The 23,643-nt window shown below is 37.2% G+C and overlaps 1 protein-coding gene across 8 annotated transcripts in view; it reads left to right on the forward strand.

Annotated features, from left to right (window-relative positions):
* Positions 1–23,643, forward strand: part of DZIP3 (DAZ interacting zinc finger protein 3) — a 132,217-nt gene that overhangs the window by 5,159 nt on the left and 103,415 nt on the right. For 7 of the 8 annotated variants that reach the window (XM_063630614.1, XM_055259992.2, XM_063630611.1 and 4 more), the window contains exons 2-4: positions 16,804–16,907; positions 19,597–19,666; positions 22,692–22,847. In XM_063630614.1, coding sequence (XP_063486684.1) covers positions 16,876–16,907; positions 19,597–19,666; positions 22,692–22,847 — 258 coding nt within the window. In that variant the 5' untranslated portion in view covers positions 16,804–16,875. The remainder of the gene's footprint in view (positions 1–16,803; positions 16,908–19,596; positions 19,667–22,691; positions 22,848–23,643) is intronic. The other variant, XM_063630617.1, reaches the window with a different exon arrangement.

Here is a 23,643-nt window from a genome sequence, read left to right on the forward strand (position 1 = left end):
TGTTCTTATCATTTAGCTCCCATTTATGATTAAGAATATGCAGTATTTGGTTTTCTTGCATTAATTTGCTAAGGATAATGGCCTTCAGATCCATGCATGTTCCTGAAAAGGACATGATCTCGTTCTTTTTTATGGCTGCATTCCTTAGTATATTTTTAAATAAAAATCATTTTTTTATGCCGTGTATTTTATATTTTGGTTTTGTTTTGTGTTTTTTTCTTCACAGCAGAAAGTAAAGGCTAATAGACGAAAAACTTTTAAAAAGACAATAGCTAAAGTAAACATCTCCATTTCACTTAAAAAATGTATAATAATTTTAACCAGTCAGGTAAATACATTTTTAAATGCTAATAGTCATTTATTCATCAAATGTTCATTGAATGCCAGTTCTTTTTCAAAGAGATTAGATTTTGTTGGTGAAATAGACAAACCAGAATAAGTACTATTAAGAGAAATCGAATACTGTAGAAACACATGGTATTTTTTAGGGTAAAATATTAAGTATCCACTTCCTTCATTCTTCAAAGATTGGCATAAAATTTCTCTTCGTGATTTTGTTGTTGTTGTTGTTGTTGTTGTTGTTTTGTAGGGGAGAGAGCATCTCATTTGGTTGCCCAGACTGGAGTGCAGTGGCATGATTAATAGCTTATTGCATCCTCCAGCAATCCTCCCACTTTAGCCTATGAGTAGCTGGGACTACAAGCATGCACCACCACACCTGCCTAATTTTTAAATTTTTTTTAGAGACAGGGTCTTGCTGTGTTGCCTAGGCTGGACTCAGTCTGCTGGCCTCAAGCAATCCTGCCTCAGCCTTCCAAAGTGCTGGGATTACAGACATCAGCCACCACACCCACCTGTAAATTTTTATTACTGTCTGTACTTTAGATTTTGCATAGATATTTTCCATAATTTATAGTTTCAGAAACACACCTGATGGAAGTAAATAACACTTGCTCGGCATCTTGTAACTCAAATTTAGGGCTGTCTAGCTCCTTTATTTCTTCTGGAAAAATCTAGAAAGAACATATTGTCTTCTATCCTGAATATATAATCTCTAGTAACCAGGGTTTAAGTAATAGTAAATGAATTAGACTGAATGAAGACTTGAATTATAGTTTTGACAGAACTGCAGAGTTTGCAGAATACTAAGTTTTGTAATATGGGAATTATACCAGGGGTGTGAACACCGGGCTAATTGTTCATTCATTCATCTCCTGTATATTTAATGAACACTTGATGCTAGGTCCGTTTCTAGGTTCTGGGGATACAGCAATGAATCAAATAGACAAAAATTTCTGCCCAAGTTGTTTTCTTATAATGGGAGATATAGACAATAAGGCATATAAGTAAAATTACATGAATGATAGCAGTAAGTGTTAGGGAGTGAGAAAAGGGAGGAGGAATAGGAAGTATGAAAGTCAGGATAAGGTGTTACAATTTTAGATAGGATGGAGTGCTAATTGATGTATGCCAAATAACAAATCACCTCAAAACACAGTGGTTGAGACCATGAGCGTTTATTTCTTGCCCACAGATTTGCGGTTGACTGCAGTTTGTCTGCTCCAGGTCTGATTTGACTAGTTGGCTCTGCTTCAGCCTTTTCGTGGAGAGGGGCAGATACCTGGATTTCTATTTAGGTTATGTTGTGATGTTAGACATCCAGGAGAGATTGAGTAGGCTATCAAATTATTGGTAGTTAAAGGAGCGGTCAGAGTTGGAGATAGAAATTGAAAGCCTTGAGACTAAATGATAAAGGACTAAGTATGGATAGAAAAGACATTTTAGGACTGAACTCCCAGATAGTTAAGTATTTAGTGGTTGGAGAAGTGTGGAGGAACTGGCAAAGGAGACAGAAGTTAACTGCAAGAAGACACAGGTTCTGTCTTGACCCCATGGTTGTCTACAGGTACCAGTTTTACTTCAGGCATATGAGCTGCCTCTTGACTTCTAAAGGAGAATTTTAGGTTGGCCAAGAAGGCTGTTACAATCTACACACGGGCTCCCTCTTTACATCTGCCTTCAGAGGCCTTGAGGTGTGCAGAAGGGTGGGTGAGTTCATTTTTTAAAGCAATATTGAGTGCTTAACGTGTGCCACGTGCTATTCTAGGCACCAAGGAATGAAAACAAAGTTTTCCTAACTTCATGGGGCTTACATTCTAGTGGGGACATGAAGCCAAATCTAAAACTGAGGGATTATTCAGTAGACATAAACGGCTGGTAGAACAAAAGTTTCATTGGCCCAGTTTCTAAAGCCTGAAGTCAGAAATCCTGCAGTAGAAAATTGGCAGAGGTCTAGGCGTGGGGTCATTTAGATAACCATGTGCCCCATATAGTTAAAATAATTCAAATACTAATAATCTGATTCTACCCCTTATGCAGAGTCAGGAAACTAAGTGTATGATTAGTGTCAACTCCTATTTTTCAGAAATGTTACCTTTGTCACAAAGCCAGAAAATCTAAAAAAAATTAATTCTCCTTTTACAATTATTTTTCCTGTTTTCTTTCACAAGTATCAAGTATTACAGTTCAGCTAAACTCTAAATGATTTGCCCAACCATAAAGTTAACTTTCACTTTTCAAACAGTTTCTGCTTTTTCTTTTTATACATTTCACAGCATTCAACTTTAGGTTAAGAGTTCAAGGTTTGAATATTTTGGATATATATTCCCCCATTGTCATATCTTATACCACATCTCAAATCTAATCACATCTATCCCAGAATAAGAATGTTGCCTTACCTTTTTTTTTTTTAACACGAGTACTATCCATTGTTTCTGAATCCAGTGTTAAGTATAAGTAAAGATGAGTATAAGTAAAGATGAAAGTGATACACTTTTAAGTTAAGGAACAGTAATCCTGGTAACTACTATTTCTTGAAGACCTATCTTCAAGATAGGTGCAGAGCATGGGTCTTTGCTTATCTCACTTTTAAATTTCTGGTCTTTCAGAAAATAAATACTATCAGGCTTATGAAATGAGTGGATATCTATTTCTTGAATTAAAATGTGAAGCTGTTTTCGAAGACAGTAGTGTCCAAAGTACAGTATGCACACCTCAGGGGATATGTGAAACTGTCTATTGAACAAATATTAAAATGTTTTTTACTTGCTTTTATCTTATTCTTTTTTTATGTTATAATAATTATGCCTGCATATAATTTATAAGTGAATTGATATTCTTATATTTTCAGCATATTCTCAGATCTTTTACTGTTTTAGGGCTATGTGATCAAAAAAGTTTGGAGATTTCATTTTTAAAAATCTTTGAGAGATCATTTAGCCAGGTGTGAACTATTGTCCATTTCATTGTTTATTTCACTACCATGTATAGTATCTGAATTGTTTTGTTGAATAGAAAAACTCTTAGTAAAAACTAGTGTGACTAGTGACTATGAAATATTAGGCTGGCATGATTAATAACTTTTATAGTGTTACTAAGAATGTATAAATAGTTTCATTTCTGAGTATGCGTATGTGCATATTATCTAGTCCAGCTCATAATTATACGTTAAACTTATATAAAATTAAATATGGCACTAGAAGTAATAGGACATGGAAGAAAATAGAATTGCAGTTGGTAAAATTTGGGCATGAATATCTGCTCTTACTGATTTATTAGCTATGAGAACTCTATAAGCCTCAGTTTCTTAATTTTTAAAACTTACTTCAATAATGTTTATCTTCCATAGTTGTGTAAAGATCAGATGTTTATTCAAGGTGCCTAGCTTAGAGCGTGGCACATAGGAGCTGATGAAAATTAAGCTTATTTTCAATGCAACCCAAGGTAATACACTCAGTTAATATTATATGAAAAGAAACTCTTCATAACCAAAAGCTCACTCTGCCTTCTTACCTACACCCTTCTTACAAATGTATGCCTTTCTGAGATAACAATGAGCTGCCAATTTTCTTACATGGGGTGGAGCAAGCTGGAGGTGGATAGGGCAAGCTTTCATTGGTGGTGGTAGAGGCAAGTACATGACAGAAGTATTCCCATTCCCTAGTTGATTACCATCTCTGCGTGTGTTATGTCTCAGGATTCTCCCTTCTTTTCTCATTATTATCTAACAACTATAATGACAACATAATATTTTTAAATTGCTGAAAATATTCCACCTTTGGAGTATGTGCTTAGGGGTAGCATATGCTTCTTCCAGTGGTTTCTGGCTACGTTTCTGAAGAGTGTGGTTTTAGCAGTGCTATCTGTAAATATTTGAAACTGATGGCTTGTTTAGTATCTGGATAGTTTTTCAGGTAAATCCTAACCTGTGCATATTCATTGTAGGCACATTCCAACTATTCAAAACAAATTAATATGTATACTATAGGTTTACCTGTGTAAGTCCAAAAGTAACTAATTGAATAGATCTGAATGGAATTTAAAACATGCTTAAGACAAGATGTTAATTTTGCTTTAGGAAAGGATGTTTCCTATGTTGGCAGATTGTAACAAGGGGTGGTGAGTATACATTATAAGGCTCTTATTTCCTGGTTTAAGCAGATATATTGCTAACAGTGATCTTTGCAAAGTGGCAAGAGCTAATATAAACAGTGATCTTTTGGGATAGAAAATATCTTCCAGTTTCTGATAACTTTTGCAAAGATTTTTCCACCATCATCCATCAGTTCTGGAGTTTGACTAAGCAAACTGTATATTCTTTGGGGGCAAATAATATTTTAGCTACTGGTGTCTAGGTGTATTTATTTTGTAGCTTTACCAGGAAGTTAAACAAATTCAAAAATGGAGAAATTAACAGTAAATTATAAAACCAAGTAAACAGTATATTTTGTTCATACTAATTATTGCTAATACAAAATAATGGTGTAACTTGTTAACTTGTTATTCTTTGAGTCTAACCTAATGGCCTCAGCCATTTTTGTCTACACAGAGCTCACTAACATACGAGAAATAAAGATTTTCATAGTGCTGTAACCACAGAACAACTGCACAGTGGACGGAATGTTTGTGTCCCCCCTCATTCAGTGTTGAAATCCTAACCCCCAATGTGATAGTATTAGGAGGTTGGGCCTTTGGAAGATAAATTAGGTCATGAAGGTAGAGCCTTCATGAGTGGGATTGTAAAAGGCCAGAGAGCCCTCTCACCCTCTTTCTGCCATGTGAGGATACAACCAGAAGTTAGAAGTCTGTAGCCCAGAAGAGCACCCTTATCAGAACCAACTTTGCTGACACATTGATCTCAGACTTCTAGCCTCCAGAACTGTGATAAATAAATTTCTGTTGTTTCTATAGTACTTTACTGTAGCAGCCCCAATGACAAAGACAGTCATTTCAAAAGCCACAAAGAATGGCTGGTTATTGCTGCTAATCTAGCAGATGTACTCAGATCAACAATAGTTAAAATTCTGATTCCAAGGAACTCCTATCACAAAATGTCCTGCCATGTTCTTTGAAAGTGTTTTCTTCAGTGTTTTTAAGGGTTGAAGTGACCATAGCATCTTATGTCTCAACTTTGAGGAGTTTTTTAGAATTCTTTTGGTAAAATTTAGCAGAAATGACAACTAGCAGTGTCAGAGTCTGCTTGTTAACAGACCCATGATCTTCTGGTGTAGATTTAATTCAATGTTGAGTTAGAAAATCCAGCTTTTCAAAATAGCTATCAAAATTTTAATCAAGTTGCGTGTTCAAGGTGGTGGTATTGCAGCATTGTTTGTAATAGCAATTTTTTTTTTAAAGTCAAACCTAGAGACAGCTGAAGTTTTTAATCAATGGTCTGGTAAAATGATACATGCATACATTGGCATATCATGCAGTTTAAAGACTAAAGTAGATGTATATGTGCTGGTGTGAAAAGTGCAAGGTGCTGAACAGTGTGCACACATTATGTTGTCTTTTGTGTCATGTGTGATATATTTGAAAAATAATTTTTTTATCCCATTTCTTAAATCTCATTAACATTCCTTTCCATACAATAGCATTTCTCCTTCACAGTAGGGAATTAGAAGAAAAGTTAATTAATTTTGCTGCAAACATAAACAGTTAAATGATGATGATTATGATTATGAAAATGGTGATGATAGGAACACTTATATAGTGCTTACTACGTGCCAGGTACTATTCTGTCTTTTAAGCATTTAATCTTTACAACCCTATGAAGGAGGTACTGTCATCCCTATGTTTTAGATAAGGAATACCCTTACAGTAGTTTAAGAGCACTGTAATCACTCTGTAAGGGTATGCTTTGACACACACACACTGCTTTGACACACACTAGCTAGCTGTGTGATTTTATGTGAAATTAATAAACATTCTCTGTGCTTCAGCTTTCTTATCTAAGGAAGAAACTCAAATAATTTTGACATTAATGGAAATCTAGATACTTTATGTCATTTTGCTTTCTTGTAGATATAAGTTTGTTTGTGTCTGTACATGTTGTATAATATCAGGATGGTCTTATTTTTCTTCCCCAGAACAATCTCTAGGTCCACTTAATTAAGCTTCTTAATCTTAACTCATTCATTTAGCTAAATGTTTCTCAATGGAGAGTAATTTTGTGCCCCAAGGGATATTTGGCAATATCTGGAGATATCGTTGATTGCCACAATGGGGCTGAGGTGTGTGGATGTGTGGGTGTGGGTGTGTGTTGGTGGGGAGCTGCCTCTGGCATCTGGTGGACAGAGGCTAGGGATGCTGTGAAACATCTTAAAAATGCATAGGACAACTTCCCATTACAGGGTTATCCAGGCTGGAATGTTAGTATTTCCAAAATTGAGAGACCCTGATTTACTGCGCATAGGAAAAGTTCTTAAAAACTGAATTCCTTTCCTGAAAAAGACAAAATATATTACTTTGTTTTAAGCTAGTAGCGTGGAGAAAAGTATGAGCTTTATTTTTATTGTTTTCCACACTGATACTCCCTTTTTCCTCCTGGCATTGTATAATCTGTAAGTGCTAGAGTTGACAAGGGAGGGAAATTCACAGGACATCCACCCACACTTTGAAATGTAAACTTGTTGGCATATTAGAGTCTCTATCTTGGCCAGGTATTTTTGAAATCAACCCAGTAGTGCCATAGATAGTTGTTTTTGGATAAACGTAGAGATTGACCCTGCTGGTGTTAAAGCTTGAAACTTGTATTTATTTGAGTTTCTTCCTCAGGAAACGACCTTCAGGCCTCTCAAAAAAAGTATCCAAGAACTGAAAATTACCAGATGACTTCACCACATGCCTCCTTGCCCCTCCCTAGTTATTGTTTTTTTGCACATTATTACATTTCTTCCCTGCTATATAAACCCCTAGTTTTAGTCAGTCAGGGACATAGATTTGAGATTGAGCTTCATCTCCCCAGCTGTAGCACCCAGTTAAAGCCATCTTCCTAGGCAAAACTTGTTTCAGTGATTAGCTTTCCGGGCGGCCAGCAGGACCTAGACTGAACCCTTGGTATTTTGGTAACATTTCAGTCAAGATGAACATTTGAGTGGGTTTTTATAAAAATGTGCCTATATACAGTTTAGGAAGGTGACAGTAACACAAGTTAAATGTTTAAGTGGATTATTAAAAAATTATGCATAAGAGCTGTGCCTGCTTTGATGTGAATAAACAGCTTTAAAAATGGAAACAAAATACCTTTACAACTAAAAAAAATTGTTAAAATTTCAGTAAGTAAGAGGGAAAGTAGGAAATGAGTGTTCAGGTAGAAGGAACAGTAAGAAAGGCGTGTTACTGTTTATTAAGATATGGATGGTATTACCTTATTTTTCAACCAGTAAAACATAGCCTACAGATAAGATCATCTTGGTTAGCGGATAAAGGTGTGCTGTAAATTGAAATTGAACTTTAGCTTGCCCTCAAATCAACCAACAAGGACCTAAATAGATTCCTGGAGAAGAGCAGTCTCTTAATCCCAGGAAGTCAGAGTAAATTTAGTTTACTGCCGACAGGGAAAGTCTATTGAAATGAATATGCTAGGGAAAACTAGATTTACCTTTTTTTTTTTTCCTTCATGTTAACCCTTTCTTAAAAGGTTTCCTCCAGCCTCTTCTAGAATGGTAAAAACCTTTGGATTATTTTAGCAGCTCAGTGGTGACATTTCAGGCTGGCTACTTCGTTTTGGTTGCTAGGCACTTCGCCTTTCTCGCAACAGAGGCTGGAAAGTGCTACTGCTGTTGCTATTGCCGGTAGTGTTTGCCACACGTACCTGTTTAGCTCCAGGGAAATGATGAGATTGATGATTCTTTCTCCTGGAAAACCTTTCATCACAGAGATTCATCTCAGGTTGTATTTTGAGCAAGCTGAAAAAGCCCTAGCCTTTCTTAACTCTCTTAATTCGGGATCCAAGTATCTTTTTGATTTGTTGATTAATTTTCCACCCATTTCTTTTTCAAGCTGAACACTGAACAGCTTAGCAGAGGGCTTCTGTCCTCTCTTACCTCGTCACCAGAGGATTTTCCTCCCTTCTTTTCATCCTTGCTGTGATCTATGCAAACAGCTACTGGCCAAAGAAGAGCTTAGCAGAGGGGGAGGTCTCCAAGTCTGAGCTTTGATAAATTCTGGAAATGAGGGGATTGTTGTCTGGAAAAGGTATACATTTGTATTCTCTAGCTATGAAATAATGCCTTAACTGTTGTTACTTTTTATTAAAATAACAGGAAGAATTATAGAAACCATAAAAGTAGTTTGATCACAGTTCTAAAATCCTCACAGTTGTGTCTTTTTCTCTACAGCTTTATTAAAGAGATGAAGCAGATCTGATCTAGTGTGAATGACAAGGTTTATTCAACCTCTCTGCTTCGTTATTATCTGTAGTTTGTATCTTTCATCAGTATTTGAACAGAGAATGGAAATTAAAATATGACTTTGCTTACTGAATTTTTGAAATAAGAGTAAAACTATAACAGTTATCTAGGAAAACTGTATTCATTCTATGTAGGCAAGATGTAATACAGCAACGAAGTGTTTTTGTTGGGGATGAGCAAGAAATTAAAAGATATTAGAAGAAAGCTCTTTTAAATGAAATTTAGAAGGAAATCTCTCTCTCTGTGTATATATGTGTAATTTTGTGTTTTAAGATAGCAGCAGCAAATTGTCGCAGAATTATTCTTGTCTCTTAATACTTTCTGTGTTACTTAAGAGTTGGTGTGAGTCAGATGTAGATGTTGGTATGTGGTATTATAATTAGGAATACTTGTTTTACAGATGATTTCCACAGGACTTCTTTTAGCCCTTATACCAGGGCTGAGTTGCCCCCTCCCTTGTTCTAAGCTTACTGAAAAGATACACAGACCTCAGGGTTTATTAGATGGGTTCAGGTTCTGCATTTACTTCTTCCTGTCTGTGGTAAATTGCTTTTTTTGGTGGGGGAGGGGCAGGATATCATTAAAACAATGTTTCTCTGAGTAAACACAATCTGAATTCTTAATAAGTGACTTAACAGTTGATCTTGTGGAATATATTTTATTGATTTGGGAATTACCCTATGCTGAATTACCTGTTAGTAATGGGCCTAGCTAGAAAGGCTGTACCAATCTAATTTATGGAATTGTATTAAATATGCTGTTACAGAAATGGCTACCCAATTACTGAGATAAATAAGCAGTTCAGAGACAGCAAATGAGAAACTTCATCCAGTCTTGTGCTTGGCAGCAAGGCAGCCTACGTCCATTTTATTTATGCAGTTGCTGCCACTTTCTTTTCTATTTCTTCTATTTCTTCTTTTGTCCCAGAGCATATAACAATCGTTTTACATATGATTTAACACTTTCTGGGCTTAGGGTAGGATCAGAAAAGGAAACCAGCCTAGCACAAAGCACTGGAGTCTAGAGGCTTGAACTTTCAGTAAGAAGATTAAATGGGACCTGTTTTAGAAGAGTTGTTCTTGGAATAAATAGCTATGTAAATAAATATATATACTTATGATACTCTAGTCTCTTTGTTTTCATTTGTGTTGCCTCAGTGTTATTTTTCTTTCAGGAAATATCCACAACATCCATTGATATTTGAACCAGAGATTGTGCAAGTGTTCTTTACATCCTGTGTCTCCTACTTTATGGAGATGTAGAATCATGATTTTGGGAAAAAGTAGTTACATGATATTTGTAGACTAAAAGAAAACAAAACAGTGCTGTCAAGACTGTGTTAAGCAGGAACTCATATATACTTAATGGGAAATAAATTAGTGTAAACCTTTTGGGAAGCCAATGAACAATGAAATATTTGTGTCTTTTGATCTATTAATTTTACTTTTGACAATGTATTGTAAAGAAATAATCATAAATGTGGAAAAAGCTGTATGGATAACTCAGTATATCATGGAACTATTTATAATAGTAAAAAATGGGAAATTAAATGACCAACTATAAGGAAATGGCCAAGGAAATCCCAATCAACCAGCTATTGTATAACCATTAAGAATGTTTACTAGGAGGATAAAATAACATGAAAGATTCTTTTGATATAACATTCAGTGGTGAAAAATGTGGGGTAGAACATCTTTTTTTTTTATTATACTTTTAGCATACATGTGCACAATGTGCAGGTTTGTTACATATGTATGCATGTGCCATGTTGGTGTGCTACACCCATTAACTCGTCATTTGGCATTAGGTATATCTCCTATGCTGTCCCTCCCCCCTGCCCCCACCCCACAACAGTCCCCAGAGTGTGATGTTCCCCTTCCTGTGTCCATGTTCTCATTGTTCAATTTCCACCTATGAGTGAGAACATGCAGTGTTTGGTTTTTTGTCCTTGTGATAGTTTACTGAGAATGATGGTTTCCAGTTTTATCCATGTCCCTACAAAGGACATGAACTCATCATTTTTTATGGCTGCGTAGTATTCCATGGTGTATATGTGCCACATTTTCTTAATCCAGTCTATCGTTGTTGGACATTTGGGTTGGTTCCAACTCTTTGCTATTGTGAATAGTGCCGCAATAAACATACGTGTGCATGTGTCTTTATAGCAGCATGATATATAGTCCTTTGGGTATATACCCAGTAATGGGATGGCTGGGTCAAATGGGATTTCTAGTTCTAGATCCATGAGGAATCACCACACTGCCTTCCACAATGGTTGAACTAGTTTACAGTCCCACCAACAGTGTAAAAGTGTTCCTATTTCTCCACATCCTCTCCAGCACCTGTTGTTTCCCGACTGTTTAATGATGGCTATTCTAACTGGTGTGAGATGGTATCTCATTGTGGTTTTGATTTGCATTTCTCTGATGGCCAGTGATGATGAGCATTTTTTCATGTGTTTTTTGGCTGCGTAAATGTCTTCTTTTGAGAAGTGTCTATTCATATCCTTCGCCCACTTTTTGATGGGGTTGTTTGTTTTTTTCTTATAAATTTGTTTGAGTTCATTGTAGATTCTGGATGTTAGCCCTTTGTCAGATGAGTAGGTTGCAAAAGTTTTCTCCCATTTTGTAGGTTGCCTGTTCACTCTGATGGTAGTTTCTTTTGCTGTGCAGAAGCTCTTTAGTTTAATTAGATCCCATTTGTCAATTTTGGCATTTGTTGCCATTGCTTTTGATGTTTTAGACATGAAGTCCTTGCCCATGCCTATGTCCTGAATGGTATTGCCTGGGTTTTCTTCTAGGGTTTTTATGGTTTTAGGTCTAACATGTAAGTCTTTAATCCATCTTGAATTAATTTTTCTGTAAGGTCTAAGGAAGGAATCCAGTTTCAGCTTTCTACATATGGCTAGCCAGTGTTCCCAGCACCATTTATTAAATAGGGAATCCTTTCCCCATTGCTTATTTTTGTCAGGTTTGTCAAAGATCAGATAGTTGTAGATATGCGGCATCATTTCTGAGGGCTCTGTTCTGTTCCATTGATCTATGTCTCTGTTTTGGTACCAGTACCATGCTGTTTTGGTTACTGTAGCCTTGTAGTATAGTTTGAAGTCAGGTAGCGTGATGCCTCCAGCTTTGTTTTTTTAGCTTAGGATTGACTTGGCGATGCGGGCTCTTTTTTGGTTCCATATGAACTTTAAAGTAGTTTTTTCCAATTCTGTGAAGAAAGTCATTGGTAGCTTGATGGGGATGGCATTGAATCTATAAATTACCTTGGGCAGTATGGCCATTTTCACGATATTGATTCTTCCAACCCATGAGCATGGAATGTTCTTCCATTTGTTTGTATTCTCTTTTATTTCATTGAGCAGTGGTTTGTAGTTCTCCTTGAAGAGCTCCTTCACATCCCTTGTAAGTTAGATTCCTAGGTATTTTATTCTCTTTGAAGCAATTGTGAATGGGAGTTCACTCATGATTTGGCTCTCTGTTTGTCTGTGATTGGTGTACAAGAATGCTTGTGATTTTTGTACATTGATTTTGTATCCTGAGACTTTGCTGAAGTTGCTTATCAGCTTAAGGAGATTTTGGGCTGATACAATGGGGTTTTCTAGATATACAATCATGTCATCTGCAAACAGGGACAATTTGACTTCCTCTTTTCCTAATTGAATACCCTTCATTTCCGTCTCCTGCCTGATTGCCTTGACCAGAACTTCCAACACTATGTTGAATAGGAGTGGTGAGAGAGGGCATCCCTGTCTTGTGCCAGTTTTCAAAGGGAATGCTTCCAGTTTTTGCCCATTCAGTATGATATTGGCTGTGGGTTTGTCATAGATAGCTCTTATTATTTTGAGATACGTCCCATCAATACCTAATTGATTGAGAGTTTTTAGCATGAAGGGTTGTTGAATTTTGTCAAAGGCCTTTTCTGCATCTATTGAGATAATCATGTGGTTTTTGTCTTTGGTTCTGTTTATATGCCTGATTACATTTATTGATTTGCGTATGTTGAACCAGCCTTGCCTCCCAGGGATGAAGCCCACTTGATCATGGTGGATAAGCTTTTTGATGTGCTGCTGGATTCAGTTTGCCAGTATTTTATTGAGGATTTTTGCATCAATGTTCATCAAGGATATTGGTCTGAAATTCTCTTTTTTGGTTGTGTCTCTGCCAGGCTTTGGTATCAGGATGATGCTGGCCTCATAAAATGAGTTAAGGAGGATTCCCTCTTTTTCTATGGATTGGAATAGTTTCAGAAGGAATGGTACCAGTTCCTCCTTGTACCTCTGGTAGAATTCGGCTGTGAATCCATCAGGTCCTGGACTCTTTTTGGTTGATAAGCTATTGATTATTGCCACAATTTCAGAACCTGTTATTGGTCTATTCAGCGATTCAACTTCTTCCTGGTTTAGTCTTGGGAGGGTGTATTTGTCGAGGAATTTATCCATTTCTTCTAGATTTTCTAGTTTATTTGCGTAGAGGTGTTTGTAGTATTCTCTGATGGTAGATTGTATTTCTGTGGGATGGATGGTGTCATTTTTCATTGCGTCTATTTGATTCTTCTCTCTTTTCTTCTTTATTAGTCTCGCTAGCAGTCTATCAATTTTGTTGATCTTTTCAAAAAACCAGCTCCTGGATTCATTAATTTTTTGAAGGGTTTTTTGTGTCTCTGTTTCCTTCAGTTCTGCTCTGATTTTAGTTATTTCTTGCCTTCTGCTAGCTTTTGAATGTGTTTGCTCTTGCTTTTCTAGTTCTTTTAATTGTGATGTTAGGGTGTCAATTTTGGATCTTTCCTGCTTTCTCTTGTGGGCATTTAGTGCTATAAATTTCCCTCTACACACTGCTTTGAATGTGTCCCAGAGATTCTGGTATGTTGTGTCTTTGTTCTCGTTGGTTTCAAAGAACATCTTTATTTCTGCCTTCATTTCGTTATGAACCCAGTAGTCATTCAGGAGGAGGTTGTTCCGTTTCCATGTAGTTGAGCGGTTTTGAGTGAGTTTCTTAATCCTGAGTTCTAATTTGATTGCACTGTGGTCTGAGAGACAGTTTGTTATAATTTCTGTTCTTTTACATTTGCTGAGGACAGCTTTACTTCCAACTATGTGGTCAATTTTGGAATAGGTGTGGTGTGGTGCTGAAAAAAATGTATATTCTGTTGATTTGTGGTGGAGAGTTCTGTAGATGTCTATTAGGTCCGTTTGGTGCAGAGCTGAGTTCAATTCCTGGATATCCTTGTTAACTTTCTGTCTCGTGGATCTGTCTAATGTTGACAGTGGGGTGTTAAAATCGCCCATTATTAATGTGTGGGTGTCTAAGTCTCTTTGTAGGTCACTCAGGACTTGCTTTATGAATCAGGGTGCTCCTGTGTTGGGTGCATATATATTTAGGATAGTTAGCTCTTCTTGTTGAATTGATCCCTTTACCATTATGTAATGGCCTTCTTTGTCTCTTTTGATCTTTGTTGGTTTAAAGTCTGGTTTATCAAAGACTAGGATTGCAACCCCTGCCTTTTTTTGTTTTCCATTTTCTTGGTAGATCTTCCTCCATCCCTTTATTTTGAGTCTATGTGTGTCTCTGCACGTGAGATGGGTTTCCTGAATATAGCACACTGATGGGTCTTGACTCCTTATCCAATTTGCCAGTCTGTGTCTTTTAATTGGAGCATTTAGCCCATTTACATTTAAAGTTAATATGGTTATGTGTGAATCTGATCCTGTCATTATGATGTTAGCTGGTTATTTTGCTCATTAGTTGATGCAGTTTCTTCCTAGCCTTGTTGGTCTTTACAATTTAGCATGTTTTTGCAGTGGCTGGTACCGGTTGTTCCTTTCCATGTTTAGTGCTTCCTTCAGGAGCTCTTTTAGGGCAGGCCTGGTAGTGACAGAATCACTCAGCATTTGCTTGTCTGTAAAGTATTTTATTTCTCCTTCAATTATGAAGCTTAGTTTGGATGGATGTGAAATTCTGGGTTGAAAATTATTTTCTTTAAGAATGTTGAATATGGGCCCCCACTCTCTTCTGGCTTGTAGAGTTTCTGCCGAGAGATCAGCTGTTAGTCTGATGGGCTTCCCTTTGTGGGTAACCTGACCTTTCTCTCTGGCCGCCCTTAACATTTTTTCCTTCATTTCAACTTTGGTGAATCTGACAATTATGTATCTTGGAGTTGCTCTTCTCGAGGAGCGCCTTTGTGGCGTTCTCTGTATTTCCTGAATCTGAATGTTGGCCTGCCTTGCTAGATTGGGGAAGTTCTCCTGGATAATATCTTGCAGAGTGTTTTCCAGCTTGGTTCCATTCTTCCCGTCACTTTCAGGTACACCAATCAGACATAGGTTTGGTCTTTTCACATAGTCCCATATTTCTTGGAGGCTTTGTTCGTTTCTTTTTATTCTTTTTTCTCTAAACTTCCCTTCTCGCTTCATTTCATTCATTTCATCTTCCATCAGTGATACCCTTTCTTCCAGTTGATCGCATTGGCTACTGAGGCTTCTGCATTCTTCACGTAGTTCTCGAAACTTGGCTTTCAGCTCCATCAGCTCCTTTAAGCACTTCTCTGCATTGGTTATTTTAGTTAAACATTCGTCTAATTTTTTTTCAAAGTTTTTAACTTCTTTGCCATTGGTTTGAATTTCCTCCTGTAGCTCGGAGTAGTTTGATCGTCTGAAGCCTTCTTCTCTCAACTCGTCAAAGTCTTTCTCTGTCCAGCTTTGTTCCATTGCTGGTGAGGAACTGCGTTCCTTTGGAGGAGGAGAGGCGCTCTGCTTTTTAGAGTTGCCAGTTTTTCTGCTCTGTTTTCTCCCCATCTTTGTAATTTTTTCTACTTTTGGTCTTTGATGATGGTGATGTACAGATGTGTTTTTGATGTGGGTGTCCTTTCTGTTTGTTAGTTTTCCTTCTAACAGACAGGACCCTCAGCTGCAGGTATGTTGGAGTTTGCTAGAGGTCCACTCCAGACCCTGTTTGGCTGGGTGTCAGCAGCGGTGGCTGCAGAACAGCGGATTTTCATGAACCACAAATTCAGCTGTCTGATTGTTCCTCTGGAAGTTTTGTCTCAGAGGAGTACCCGGCCGAGTGAGGTGTCAGTCTGTCCCTACTGGGTGGTGCCTCCCAGTTAAGCTGTTCGGGGGTCGGGGACCCACTTCAGGGGGCAGTCTGCCCGTTCTCAGATCTCCAGTTGCGTGCTGGGAGAACCACTACTCTTTTCAAAGCTGTCAGACAGGGAAATTTAAGTCTGCAGAGGTTACTGCTGACTTTTTGTCTGTGCCCTGCCCCCAAAGGTGGAGCCTACAGAGGCAGGCAGGCCTCCTTGAGCTGTGATGGGCTCCACCCAGTTCCAGCTTCCTGGCTGCTTTGTTTACCTAAGCAAGCCTGGGCAATGGCGGGCGCCCCTCCCCCAGCCTAGCTGCCACCTTGCAGTTTGATCTCAGACTGCTGTGCTAGCAATCAGCGAGACTCCATGGGCCTAGGACCCTCCAAGCCAGATGCGGGACACAATCTCCTGGTGTGCCGTTTTCCAAGCCTGTTCGAAAAGCGCAGTATTAGGGTGTCGAGTGACCCGATTTTCCAGGTGCCGTCTGTCACCCCTTTCTTTGACTAGGAAAGGGAACTCCCTGACCCCTTGCACTTCCCGAGTGAGGCAATGCCTCACCCTGCTTTGGCTCACGCAAGGTGCGCTGCACCGACTGTCCTGCACCCACTGTTTGGCACTCCCTAGTGAGATGAACCTGTACCTCAGATGGAAATGCAGAAATTACCCGTCTTCTGCGTCGCTCATGCTGGGAGCTGTAGACTGGAGCTGTTCCTATTCGGCCATCTTAGCTACACCCCTGAACATCTTTTATTTAATATGATTACAAATTGGTAAAATATACCTATGCTTGGTAAAAAATAAGCATATTAAAGGATGGGTAGTGATTATGTTTGGGTGGCGAAACTATGATTCATTTTCTTCTTTTAGAGCAGTTTCAGATTTTCTTCAAATGATCATGTTCTGTTTTCATAGTGGAGAGAAAGAGTGTAACTTTCCTACCTTCATAAAAATATCATTTTTCTTACAGCATTAAAGGGCAGTATTTAAAGTCAGTTTGCAAGCAGTGGAATAAGATTTTTGTAAAGAAACCTTGAGCAGCATGGATTCTCTACCAGATGAATTTTTTATAAGGTAAGGCAACAGTCCCCATCCTTTTTGGCACCAGGGACTGGTTTCGTGGAAAACAATTTTTCCATGGATGGTGGGGGTGTGGGAAATGGTTTTGGGGTGAAACTTCCACTTCAGATCATCAGGCATTAGATTCTCACAAGAAGTGGGCAACTTAGATCCTTCACATGGGCAGTTCACAATAGAGTTTGCACACCTATGAGAATCTAATGCTGCTGCTGATCTGACAGAAGGTGGAGCTCAGGTGGTAATGCTTTCCCACTGCTCACTTCCTGCTTGCTGTGCAGCCCAGTTCTTAACAGGCCATGTACCTGTACTTGTCTGTGGCCTGGGGGTTGGGGACCCCAGAGGTAAAGGATAGGTTGACAAAAACCAGCTGCATTTTGTTGTATTCCAAAAGAAATAATGTTTGTTTTATCCACGTAACCTTGGGAAGCTAGTATGAATGGGAAACCCTTATGCTTCAAGACATTTCAGCAAGTTTGATTAGTGGGTGATGTAGACTGGGTGAAATCTAATTTTACAAAAGTTCACTAGGGATTACATCCTCACTGAAGAGCTAAGAATTGAAAAATGTGCCATACCTTATTGTTCAGTCATTCTCACCAAAATGTTTTATGATTTAACAAGTGCTTACATAGACTTACTATGTCAGCATTGTTTTTAGTGTTTTTACATTATGTTTACTCATAAACCTCATAACAACTCTATGAAGTGAGTGCTGTTATTATCCCTATTTTCTAAAGGGTAATTTAAGCATGATGCAGAAGACCCTACTGAGTGGTTCAGTGGGCCAAGGCCAAATGACATTCTCTTTTTTCCAAGCAGGGCAAGTTCAGCCCACCTCTACCTCATATAATACTAAACAGAGTCATATTGGAGATCTCCCTCCAGGCTTGAACTATCTCATATAATAAGCAGTGTGACCTATTAATTTATTTTACAAAAGCATTTACTAATTCCTTGGTGCTTAGGGAATAAAGACTAAGACAATATTTGTGTACCTAGAGATAGCTTATAATATAGTTGGAAGATATATAAAAAGTAATTATATCTTTAGGCAAATTGCATAACTATTAGAGATTCTGTGGCTGTCTATAGGAAGAAAAAATAATTATTCCACAAAGTAACATTTGAACTGATCTTTAAAGAATGAGAAGCCTTTTGATGGGTTTACAAGCAAGGGAGGATAAAAGGTCATTTGGCTGAGCTGAGGAAATAGCAAGAAAAATACTTAAGAAAAATTCTTGGGGTGTATTTTGACTATGTTGCTAAGAGGTTTTGGGTTTATTTGTACAGAGGAGGAGGTGAGGGTAAGTTGGAGTTACACATCAAAATTTGTAATGGAGCCTATAGAAAATATAGCAGCCCACATGACACTTTTGATTCAGAAGACACGAAGTAGTTTTTGGGCATCTGGATGTTTCAAAAGCATCACAGTTGATTTTAATATGCATCTGGGATTGAGAAGTATTGGGTTAAAGAGGGAATGATCATGAAATGGAGTTTGCTGGTAGAGTATACACTTGAGAACATTTAATACTCTTTCTCAAACCTTGAAAGACTTCAGAATACTGCTACAGTATTTTTCATTCCTTGATAACACAAAGATACAACTTGTGTTTTGCTTTATTTTTTGTAGGGCAAGTGGGGCTTGGAAGTGGAGGAAAAGACAGTTAATAGGTTTCTTTTTACCGTGGCACCTTAAAGAGCACTGAGAATCATATTGTGAAATGTTTGCATGTGTATATCATCTTTTGTAGAAACTTTCACTAGAAGTTTGAAAATGGATAATACCATTTTATTTATCTGTCCCAATTTACCCCAACAAAATCAATTAGCATATGGTAGATGATAAATGGTTGTCTGTCAAATGAATGCATAAAGTCAAATAAGAGAATATTTATAAAGTACAATTCTGAATAACTCAGTCAATATAAATTTCTCACCTTAGTGTTGTCTCTGCTGGTGTCCAGAATTAACATAGAATAAATCATATGTGACCCTATATTATGGTGCCTTTATTATGGTTCCTATACAATGGTTCTGTCTGCAGGCAAAAGCAATATTACAAATAAAATTTTCAGTTCAGTATATAATACTGCAGTATGTTCACGTTTTGAGCTAAGGTTAAAAGCAAAACCTGTCAAGTGATCCCTTATTACCCAAATAGTTAATAGTTTCTAAATATGACATTTTTCCTCAGTTAAAAATATTATTTGGAAATAATATTTCCAAATAATTCCAATGTGATAAAAAACTTACAATTGTAAGTTTAGGAACCCCAAACAAAAAATAAAATGATCTATTTAAGATAGATCTCTCCCTAACCTGTAATATCTTCATAAACACACAAAACATCAACCTTTTTAAGACCTTTTTTTCCTTTACCTTGGAACAGTGCTATAAGGTTTTTTTCCCATTATTTTGGTCTACTGCATATCTATTAAGGATGCAGTGTTTTTCATAATTGGCTTGCTGTTTTCTCTACCACCATCCAGTAAGGGCATGGCCAATTTGTCTTCTTTAACTTGAGTCTCTAAAGAGATATGGCACCTACCACCATTACCAGTCTTTGATACACTTTGGTTACACTTTCAGACAATAATTCAATTGTTAGATTCTTTACTACTACAATTCGTGTTCTTTGTGAGAAGATGCTCTTAATATACCTTATTTTCATTTAAAATAGGCATCCTGCTGTGGAGGATCAGAGGAAGGAAGAAACTGATAATAAGCTAGAAAAATCATCTGGTCAACTAGTAAGAGAAAGTTTAATTTTCATTAACTTTTAGTTAATTGATAATAACTAATTATATATGCAAATGCAGTGATACATCTAGTCAGTTTAATTACATGTTAAAATTTTTTGAGTGAGTCTACTTTCCTACCTTCATAAGTAAAATGGTCACAGTTAAATCTTGCTTTGATGATTGATACTGTATCTCAAGGTTGTCATTCTAAATACCATTCCTCACCATAACTAAAAATTAGTAAAAAAATTGAATGGAATCATCCAGAAATAGCCCAACAATCAATTTTAAGAAATCCCTCATTTGTTTTTTGAAGGGAAAATTAAAGCAAAACAAAACCTATATACATATAAAGAAAACACACATACACACATACAGAACTTTATTTAGTAAGAAGTTTGAGTCATTTCTGAAGTTAAACTTATTCTTTATTTTTATTATCTTTATGGTTAGAACTTCTAGGTCTAAATGAAAGAGAATAACTCTGAATTATACATAAAAGGCTTTCATTACCAGTGATACGCTTTTATGGTAGTTAAAACTAGTTGTATGAACATCATATGTTGATATATTTTGTGAAAGACTGATGGAAGAGGTATTTGTTTGTTAGGTTCTCATTAGTATAATTTTACCTTCCACATAGTTTTATATAATGATTGATGTCCACTTGTTAATAAGTGTATTAGTCTGTTCTCATACTGCTATAAAGAACTACCTGAGACTGGGTAATTTATAAAGAAAAGAGGTTTAATTGAATCACAGTTTCTTAGGCAGGACAGGAGGTGGCATGGCTGGGTAGTCCTCAAGAAACTTACAGTCATGGGGGAAGGCAAAGGGGAAGCAAGCACGACTTCACATGGCAGTAGGAGAGAAAGAGACCAAAGGGGAAGGTGCCACACACTTTTAAACAACCGGATCTTGTGGGAACTCTTATCATGTGACAGCACTAGGCAGATGATGCTAAACTATTAGAAACCACCCACATGATCCAATCACCTCCTACCAGGTCCCTCCTCTAACACTAGGAATTACAATTCAGCATGAGACTTGGGTAGGAACATGTTTGCTGGAACATGGGTAGGAAAGTTTGCAGAGGTTATCCTGTAATTTAGGAGGGGAAAATATATAAACATAAAATAAGCACGGTATTCACCTGCATGAGGTTATCACTGTAAAAAATGCTGCAGAGGAAGTATGCTATATGCACATTGTATGTAGGGTTGTACAGTTGAGCAAAGGCAAGAACCAGGGGACTAGATCCAGAAAAGACATTTCTAGATACAGAATCAGGAATACAAAAAGCAAGGAAGGTGGACACTGTGACCTGAATTTTGTTTAGGTATTTAATCAATTTTGCCAAAATGGATTAAGCATCAAATATTTTGAACAACTAACTTAAATTAAAAATGTGGACCAGGCATGGTGGCTCATGCCTGTAATCCCAGCGCTTTGGGAGGCTAATGTGGGTGAATTGATTGCTTAAGCTCAAGAGTTTGAGACCAGCCTTTACAATATGGCAAAACATTGTCTCTGCTAAAAATACCCAAATTAGCCGGGTGTGGTGGTGCATGCCTGTATTTCCAGCTGCTTGAGGGGCTAAGGTGGGAGAATCACTTGTGCTTGGGAGGTCAAGGCTGCAGTGAGCTGTGTTCATGCCACTGCACTCCAGCCTAGGTGACAAAGCAAGACCCTGTAGGCATGACGCTTATAATATTTCCTGTTGAAAAATTTTTATTCCTGCTATAATCTTGCCCATGTATAAATTTGTTAATTAGTATCAGATGATTCTACAGGTACTTTTGAGTAGAATTGACCTTTAGTTTGAATTATATGCACTACTGATATTGTTCATTCTTTATAGGGGGTTTTTCTAGTTACTTTGTAGAATTTTTTTTTAACTTTTTGAAAAATTTCAAACCTATAGAAAGGTTGCAAGATAGTAAAATGAATAGTAGTACAATGAACATCCTTCATAGAGAGTTAATAAACTGTTAACATTTTTCTACATAAATAATCTTATTAAATGCTATAAAATCTAAGGTATATTTGTTGAATATAGATGGGGATAGAGGAATCTTAATTTAGTACTCAAACCCATTTTTTACAATGATAACATCATGCAGGTGAATACCGAATACCATGGTTATTTTATGTTTATGTATTTTCCCCTCCTAAGTTACTGGATAATCTCTGCAAACTCTTTTCCTTGTGGCAATTACCTGGGGGAGAGAAGGGCAAAACACCATAGTTGAGATTAGACAGATAGTCCTGCAATGGACTTTATTGGTTTCTACTTACTTTCCTGTGTAGCTCCAGGTCTGTTAGAGAACTGAAAGTGAGTTAGCCCATACAAGGGCATTTCAGCATCTCAAGCTCTATGGGGCTTCTGCAATAAGAAGATCAACAGCAATATAATCATATATTTTCAGAGATCAACAGCAATATAATCATATTCCTAGAATTTCCACAGAGTATAAGAACTCTGGTTTCTTGTTAAGGTTTGAAGGAAGGCCATCATCCATCTGTTCTAGGCCATTTATCCATCTCTGTTTTCCACTAGTTCTTCACAACTAATGTTAATAGATATTCCAGCAGGACTTGATTGTGTAGTAATCAATTAACAATTACTAATGCCTTATTAATTCTGTAAGAATAAATTCCTGAAGATATTACTATTTATATAGCTCTGACTGAATTGAGATGTTGAGTCATTCTACTTTACTACTTTGTTTACAATTTGAACTATTACAACTATTCAAGTTGCTGTGTGTTTAATAGCTGAAGCATCAGTCATATAATGTAAAAAGCACATTTAGATATAATTTTCATGTTACAGAGAATAATATATGTAATATTTTAAGTTCCTAGAGAGCAGAGAACATATTATTCTTCCTTAAATTTTTTGTAGTTCTGTCATAGAAGCTAGGAGAACAAGGGAAAATGAGCTTTGTTCCTTTTTTAATGCTTTGGCTGATCTTAGAGTGAATGAGAAGATGCATAATTGTGTAAATTTTTAATCAATAATGTCTTCTAGGACAAACAGGAAAATGACATACCTACTGATCTTGTCCCTGTTAATCTACTATTAGAAGTGAAGAAGTTATTAAATGCAATTAATACTCTACCAAAAGGTGTGGTTCCTCACATTAAGAAGTTCTTACAAGAAGATTTTTCCTTCCAAACTATGCAGGTAACATCATAAGTTGTTATTTGGGGCAGAAGTGCAGCTGTCTGTATATGACTTTTTTAATTAAAATTCTTTTTAAACCACGCAATATAGCCAAGGTCTTGAAAAAAATCTCCATCTTACTTCTTGTAAAGGGCTTTGTTGTCAACCTTGACTGTAGACTTTTAAAAAATTGAATAAATGGAATCATTTGGTGCTAGCCTTTTAAGAATAATGGTAGGAATGTGGGTTGGTAGTTTGTAAGCTGTTGACTACAAGGTCTAGTGTTTATTCCAGTCCTACTAATAACCTGTAACGTGGCACTCTGGGACAGGGGACTGCTTTTGTTCTCCTAACTCATAAAATGTTAACACATTTGGCCGGGCACAGTGGCTCATGTCTCTAATCCTAGCACTTTGGGAGACTGAGGTGGGTGGATCACTGAGGTCAGGAGTTTGAGACTAGCCTGGCCAACATGGTGAAACTTGGTCTCTACTAAAAATACAAAAATTAGCTGGGCATGGTGGCACATGCCTGTGGTCCCAGCTACTTGGGAGGCTGAGGCAGGAGAATCACTTGAACTCAGGAGGCAGAGCTTGCAGTGAGCCGAGATTGCGCCACTGCACTCCAGCCTGGGCAACAGAGCGAGACTCCGTCTCAAAAAAAAAAAAAAAAAAAAAAAAATTAACACATTTGTCAAAAATGCATTTTTAAAAATCATATCCAAATTTTTGGAATTATTTGTATAATAAATATTCTGGAAGCTGTATTGTAGATTTCCATCTTGAAAGTAATTTTTCTGTATAATTTGTGGTAACTT

Source organism: Symphalangus syndactylus, chromosome 21 (genome assembly GCF_028878055.3).
Source record: "Symphalangus syndactylus isolate Jambi chromosome 21, NHGRI_mSymSyn1-v2.1_pri, whole genome shotgun sequence".
NCBI lineage: Eukaryota > Metazoa > Chordata > Mammalia > Primates > Hylobatidae > Symphalangus > Symphalangus syndactylus.